Source organism: Calliphora vicina, chromosome 1 (genome assembly GCF_958450345.1).
Source record: "Calliphora vicina chromosome 1, idCalVici1.1, whole genome shotgun sequence".
NCBI classification, from domain to species: Eukaryota; Metazoa; Arthropoda; class Insecta; order Diptera; family Calliphoridae; genus Calliphora; species Calliphora vicina.
Genome location: NC_088780.1, coordinates 18,234,319 through 18,242,427, shown reverse-complemented (window position 1 = coordinate 18,242,427; position 8,109 = coordinate 18,234,319). Strand labels below are relative to the sequence as shown.

The following is an 8,109-nucleotide window of genomic DNA, read 5'->3' as shown; positions in this document are numbered from 1 at the left end:
TAAAGAAAAGTGTTAAAATATTAAAAACAAAATATTAAAACAAATAAATCTGTATTTTTAACAAGAATATGCTTAAAAATACCATAAATAAATAAAAATTTCAACAAAATTAACTAAAATAACACATAAATTCTTAAGAATCACTTAAAAAAAACGCTTAATAGACAATACACCACAAAAACAACAAACACATGCTTAAAGTGTTTGTGCGTATTTAAAAAAAAACAACAAAAACATTAAAAAATTAAAGGCTCTACTCTTATAAAAAAACAAAACAAGAAACAAAATAAAGTAACCATTAAAACAAAAACAACATTGGTATTATATATTACAATAAAAACAACAACAACAGTGTTTACTTTATATAATTAAAGCATACTTCGTTCGTAATTATTTATCGTAAGTTTGTTTATCATCAGGCCTTCGCCTTCGTCGTCATCATCATCATTATTGTGTTTGTTGTATTGAAACAACGAAGTCTCTTGTTGTCTTCGTTGGTCTCTTTTGTACCGAGCAAAGTACTTGTTTACTTAACAACTCATATACATACCTACATACTTGTATTAAAACTCAACTCGGTTTAATTCTGCCTTGTTGCTTTTCGCCATTTAATACCTAGAGTTGTTTGTGTGTTTTTCTGTAAGCTATGTTTTTGTTGTTTTCAATTCAGCATTAATAACAAAAACTACAAAGCAGAAACAAAAGTAAATAAATACAAAAATACTGCCCGCGTTTTGTTTAAAAAAATCATAAATACAATAAATTCAATACAAAATAAATAAATAACAACAACAAAATATAGAAATCATATTCTTTCCTTTTTTTTATTAAAAAATAAAAAAAAATTGTCGTCTTTAATCTATTTTTGTTGTTGTTTTTGTATATTTGATACATATAAATAATTTTTATCTTTTTCAACAAAAAAAAAATAAAAAAAGTTCAAAGTAAAACGAGAGTAAAAAAAAATTATATAAATTTCTGTGTAAAAAAAATAACATCAACCAACTGTTTTTTCTTGTCGCGTCATTGTGTTGGGTTGAAAGATAAATAAATAAGAAATCTGAAATATATTGAAAATAAAAAAAAATCTCAAGTGTTGGAGTTCAACATAAAATAAATAATAAATCAATGAAAATTTTGTAAAATTATTCAAAAAGAGATAAAAGTTTTAAAAAAGTAAATAAAAAGTGCGTTTGCAGAAAAAGTGTTTGATTTTTTTTTGTAGAAAAAAGCAAATAATACATAATTTATACCGGATTTTTTGCCAAAAAATTCAGCACAATTTTTACGAATATGCTATTTGAAAATCCCGCTGTAGCTGCCAAGCTACCCTTCCCCTACAATGTGCCACCGCCATTACAGGCTGCCGCCGCAGCAGCAGCGGTTCCAAATTTAAGGTAAGTTTAAAAGGAAAATGAAAAAAAGCTTAGTTTAGCATAATTTCATAACTTCATAAATTTGTTGATACTGCATGAATCTTATAAATTCTGATATCATTTAATAGCTCAAGGTTTTTTGAACAAAATTGTAAAATGTTAAATTTTAGTAGCTCAGCTCTATCTCAAAGAGTTTTCTATTTGAAAATTTCTAAAATTTTTAAAACCTCCCAACCAAAAATGTTGTTTTAAAGCTGAAAAACTTTGTTAATATTTGATCTATCTTTTACGATTTGATTTAATTTGAAAGCTTATAGTGTCTACAACAATTATATAGAATACTACATTTTAGTAGCTCAATTATATTTTAAGATATTTAAAAAATATAAAAAAATTTTATTTATTTTTGAGATTTTTTTTTTTAATTTTTTTATAAAATTCAAAGTCTTGTAACTTTGTTGATAATCCTTGTATCATTTAAATTTCTATATTATTTGAAAGCTCATATTTTTTAAAACAATATTGTAGAATGTTAAATTTTAAAAGCTAAGCTCTATCTCAACTTATTTTAAATTTGAAAATTGAAAAAATTTTAAAAATCTCTCAAAAAATATTTTTTTTTTTTTAAATTTAAAGCCTTATAACTTTGGTAATTTTTGAGCAATGTTTTCAGATTTGATATTAATAAATAGCATCAAGTTTTTGCAACAAAACTGCGGAATATATAAATTTAATAGGTCAACTCCCTTTTAAGTTATTAAAAATAAATTTTATTTTTGAAAAAATATTTTTTTTTTTGTAAACTTTTGTATAAATTTCAAAGTCTTCTAATTGTGTTGATAATTTGTTAATCTTTTAAATTTAGATTTCATTTCAAAGCTCAAAGATTTTTGAACAAAATTGTTGAATGTTAAATTTTAAAAACTCAGCTCTAGCTCAACTTATTTTAAATATAAAAGTTAAACAAATTTTAAAAATGTTCCATAAAATATTTGATTTTTTTTTTTTAATTTTAAAGTTGTATAACTTTGATAATATTTGATCAATCTTTTGAGATTTCATTTAGTTTTATAGCTTTTAGTATCTAACATTAAAATTGTAGAATAATTAATTTTGATAGCTCATCTTAGTCTTAGAAAAAGATTTACAGAATTTGTTTTTTCTTTAATTTTGTATAAATTTCAAAGTTTTGTAACTTTGTTAATAAAGCTTGGTAGTTTTAAATTTCGATGTCATTTAAAAGCTCATAGTTTTTACAACAAAATTGTAGAATAATAAAATATAGTAGCTTAGCTCTATCTTAAAGTATTTTCAATATGAAGTTTATGCAAAAACATGCAAGAACATAATTTTTGTTTAAATTTTAAAGCTGTATAACTTTGATAATATTTGAGCAATCTTTTAGGATTTGATTTCATTTGAAAGCTTAAATTATCTTTAACAAAAGTGTGGAATGTTTCATTTTAGTACATCAACTCCATTTTAAGTTATTTGAAAAATAATAAGAATTAAATTTTTTTTGGAGATTTTTTTTTTTTACTTTTTGTATTAATTTTAAAGTCTTGTAACTTTGTTAATAAACTTGGGAACTTTTAAATGTTGGTTTCATTTGAAAGCTCAATGTTTTTAAAAAAATATTTGTAGAATATCAAATTTTAGTAGCTTAGCTCTATGTCAACATATTTTTAAGGTAATAAGTACACAAATTTTGAAAAACCTCCAAAAAAAATATTTTTTTTTTTAAATTTTAAAACTATCTAATTTTGTTAATATTTAATCAATCTTTATAGATTTAATATCATTTGGCAGCTTAGAGTTTTTGCAAGAAATTTGTAGAATATTCCAATTGCATAGCTCATCTCGGTCTTAAGTTATCTGATGTAGAATAAAGTACTAAAGCGCCATCTGGCGCAACTTTTGAAACGTTGAGTTTAATATTCTAAAAGCTTAACTACTATAACTGCTCCTAGTTTAAAAGTAGATCGGAATATAAATTAAAATGTTTTGTTGTTATTTTCAAATAACTAGAGAACTTTTTTTCCCACTTAATGAACCGTATTAAATAACTTTGTTTAGCTTAATGTTTTTTTTTTAAATTGTTAAAACAACGCATAAATTATTAAACCAGCAGTATTACCACCTAAACGTGTGTGATTTGATTCCTACACGGAAATTCACTTAGTTTTAAACAATTATGCAAATATATGCATTTAAATGTAAAGATAGATTTTGTTATAAAACTGCAGACACTAGACGCAGATAAATTTCAAATGTTTTCAACTGAAAGCACTCACTTTCAGGTGTGTGTATTGAATTCGATTTAAATCTTTAATAGAGAAAATAAAGCATTTGAGAGAAAAAAAACCGACTTAAACAAATTGCATGTAATTAACCAACGAAAAGCAACAACAATAAATGGCGACAGCAAAATGTTAAAGAAAAATAATAAAAAAATTCAAATGCTAAAAAAATGTACAAACCTTCATATGAAATTGAAATTAATTTTCTGAACAAGTGAAATATAAGGGAATTTTGGGCTTTTTATATCAGTTTAAAAGGGAAAGTGCACAATTTTAGGTACTTTTTGGGTGATAAGGCTAAAAGTAGCTGGCTGATAAAGGTCTAAGGCTGGAGAAAATAGAGAAACTCAAAGGTTTCTTTAAAAGAAATTGAAACAAATATGTTAGGGAAGGTAAGGGGGGGAATTATGGGCTTTATAGCGAAGTTAATATTGAATATTGGGAGATTTTCTGGTAATTTTGGGGATAAGGCTAAAAGTACCAGGGTGTTAGAACTCTAAGACTAGAGAAAACTGGAAAATTCAAAGTATTTTTCTACTGAAATTTAAACAAATTAGATTGGCTTTATAAAAAAGTTTAAAAAGGGTACTTTTGAGGTACTTTTGGGGGTAAGGCTAAAAGTCCCAGTCTGGAAAGGCTCTGAGGCTAGAGAAAACTAAGAAATTCAAAGTGTTTTTCAAATGCAATTAAAACAAATAAGTTATTCCAGGTACTTTAGGATCAATGGGACAATTTTGTGTAAATTGAGGTACTTTTGGGGGATAAGGCTAAAAGTACCTGGGTCGTCACGCTCTTAGTTTAAAGATTATAGAGAAATTCAAAGTATTTTTCAAATGAAATTAAAACAAATAAGTTATTCCAGGTACTTTAGGATCATTGGGATAATTTTGTGAAATTTTTGGTACTTTTTGGGGGATAAAGCTAAAAGTACCAGGGTCGTGACGCTCTTAGACTAAAGAACATGAAGAAATTCAAATTATTTTTCAAATGGAATTAAAACAAATAAGATATTCCAGGTACTTTAAGACCAATGAGGTAATTGTGTAGGATTTTAGGTACTTTTGGGGGATAAGGCTAAAAGTACCAGGGTCGTGACGCTCTTAGTTTAAAGATTATAGAAAAATGCAAAGTATTTTTTAAATGGACTTAAAACAAACAAGTTATTCCAGATACTTTAGGGTCTGTGGGATAATTTTGTGAATTTTTAGGTACTTTTTGGGGGATAAAGCTAAAAGTACCAGGACAGAACATGGAGAAATTGAAATTATTTCTCAAATGGAATTAAAACAAATAAGTTATTCCAGGTACTTTAGGATCAATGAGGTTATTGTTTGGAATTTGAGGTACTTTTGGGGGATAAACCTAAAAGTACCAGGATCGTCACGCTCTTAGTCTAAAGATTATAGAGAAATTCAAAGTATTTTTCAAATGGAATTAAAGCAAATAAGTTATTCCAGGTACTTTAGGATCCATGGGATAATTTTGTGAATTTTTAGGTTCTTTTTGGGGGATAAACCAAAAAGTACCAGACTCGAAAAGCTGTAAGAGAATAGGGAAATTCAAAGTATTTTTCAAATGAAATTAAAGCAAATAAGTTATTCCAAATACTTTTGCGTCAATAGGGTAATTGTGTGTAAATTGAGGTACTTTTGGGGTATAAAGCTAAAAGTACCAGGCTAAAAGTGAAGTGCAAATTATAAGTTTAAGTAGCTGCTTTTTAGCTGCACTTCATTTGTGAAGTGAAACCCACTACAATTTCCCATTAAACACTTGCACTTGAAGGTAATAACTCTATAATTATTTAATTTATTGCTCATACTTTTAATAATAAATAATAATTTATACAAAAAAAAAACAGATAATAATATTAATAATACACAACATTTATTTAATTTAAAACAAATAAAGACAGAAATAAAACTGCATACAAATCTACTTAAAGGAGACATTGAAAATGTCAGACTTTATTAATACAAAAGCAGTACGTCCGTCCGTCGGTCTGTCTCACTGTGTAAAGGCTGTGGCAGGCCTGGGTAGGTTGGTTGATTGGTTGAGTGGTGGTGGTTGGTTGGTTGTCTCAAACCACTCGACGTTTTAAATATAAAATGAAAGTAATTAATATGCAAACGTAAAACGATTATATGGGTGAAACACATAAAAACAAATCTCAAATAAAATATTAAGTCAGGGTGTGCAAGTTACGAGTTACAATTTCAATTTGTGTTTTTTTACATTTCAGCTTGATTTTGATTAAAAAAAAAAAAATTAACTGTAATTGATATGAAATCAATGTATAAAAGATTGAAATAAAAAAACAATTACAATAACCATTAATTAAGGCAATAATTTAACTGGAATGTTTTGAATACAAAGATAACAAAACTTTTGTTTTTCAATTACAAAAGGAAAACATGTTTAATTTTTGTTAACATTTCAAAGCCTAGTAACTTGCTTGATAATCATTTAATCTGAAACATTTTGATAGCATTTGAAAGCTAGAGGTTTAAGGAACAATAATGTAGAATATAAAATTTTAGTAAATCTGCTGTATATCAATATATTTTGAAGGTGAAAGTTCAATAAATTTTGAAAAACCAAAAGAAAAATTAACTTTTTGTATCAAATTTAAAGCAGTTTAATTTTATTAATACTTTAATTATTTTAAGATATTACCACTCATTTTAATAGCTTATGGTTTTTACAACAATAAACAAGAATATTTCATTTCAAAACAACAATTCTAACTGGAATTATGAGACATTTAAAAATATCCTAAAAAAAAAATTATTTTTGAAAAAAAATTAAATTTTTTTTAATACACTAACTTTGTCTATAATCTTTTGATTTCAACAAATTATACATAATTTGACAGGTTATGGATTTTGGAACAAGAAAGTAGAATATTTTATTTTAGTAGCTCATTACTGTATAAAGTTATTTTGCAAGGAAAAAATTACAAAATTAATGTTTACTTTTTTGAGATGCTAACTTTTTGTGCAATTTTTAAGTTGCCTTAGCAGTTTTAATGTTATCTTAATTTAGGAGGTTTAAGGCTTTTTTGATAGTTTAAGGTGTTTAGAACAAAATTGTGGAAGGTTTCTTTTCAGTAGCTGTAGTCTGTCTTAAGTTATTTTAAAAGTAATATTAACATAAATTTTGAAAAAAAAAATTTGAAAGTACAAATTTTAAAACCTTATAACTTTGTTAATACTTTATCAATCATATAATATTGGATCTGGTTTGACAGCTTATTGCAACTACAATAAAAGTATAGAACATTTCATTTCTATAGCTCTACTGTAACTTAAGTTAATTGAAAATTTTCAAAAAATCATAAATGTAGGAAAAATGCAAGTTGAAAAAATTTTTAATTTTTTGTGACAAGTTTAAAGCTTCATAATTCTCTTAATATTTTCTCAATTTTAGAGATTTTAATCTTGTTTGATAGTTCAAGCTGTTTACTAATAAATTGTAGAATATTTCATTTCAGTAGCTCAACTGTGGCTAAAGTTATATTAAAAGTACAACATGTTTGAGGAAATTTTTGAATTACTTTTTTTTTTTTTTTGGCAAATTTTAAAAGCTTCATATTAATTTTAATATATGCGCAATTTTATAGATTTAAATCAGAGTTGATAGCTCAAGATTTTCAGAACTAAATTGTGGAATGTTTCATTGCAGTAGCTTAAAAGAGTTTGAATTTATTTGTAAAATAAAAATTTAGTTTGGAACAATTTTGGAAAATTTAAAATTTTGGGCAAACTTTAAAGTTTCATAGCTGTTGTAATAGTTGCTTAAATTTATAGATTTAAATCTGATATGAAAGTTTAAGGTGTTTATAACAAAACCCTTGAATATATGATTTTAGTAGCTCAACTCTGTCTCAAGTTATTTTAAAAGTAAAACTGGACATTTTTTTTCAAAATCAACATTTTTTTTCAAACTTTGAATGTTCATAAAAATTTTATTGTTTTCTCGATTTCAAAGATTTAAATGTTGTGTGGCAGTTAAAGATGTTTGGAACAATATTTTAGAATGTTACATTTTAGTAGCTCAACTCTGGCTCAAGTTATTTTAAAAGTAAAATTTTTAATTTTTTTTAAAAACCAATATTTTTGTTCAAACTTTGAATTTCCAGAAATATTTTATTTTTTTCTCGATTTCAAAGATTTAAATGTTGTGTGACAGTTCAAGGTGTTTTGAACAATATTGTAGAATATTTCAATAGCTCAACTCTGGCACAAGTTATTTTGAAAGAAAAAAAGTTAATTTTTTTTCAAAAAACCAACATTTTTGTTCAAACTTTGAATCTCCATAAATATTTCATTGTTTAATGTTGTTTGGAACAATATTATAGAATATTTCATGTTAGTAGCTCAATTCTATCGCAAGTTATTTTAAAAGTAAAATTTAAATTTTTTTTTCAAAACCAA

General features: G+C 25.2%; 1 protein-coding gene across 2 annotated transcripts in view; it reads left to right on the top strand.

The window, feature by feature from the left end:
* Window positions 1–1,038: 1,038 nt before the first annotated feature.
* The window catches only part of msi (musashi), a 365,786-nt gene continuing 358,715 nt past the window's right edge, over window positions 1,039–8,109 (top strand). Inside the window, exon 1 of one of the 2 annotated variants that reach the window (XM_065499232.1) lies at window positions 1,039–1,397. In XM_065499232.1, coding sequence (XP_065355304.1) covers window positions 1,294–1,397 — 104 coding nt within the window. In that variant the 5' untranslated portion in view covers window positions 1,039–1,293. The remainder of the gene's footprint in view (window positions 1,398–8,109) is intronic. The other variant, XM_065499231.1, reaches the window with a different exon arrangement.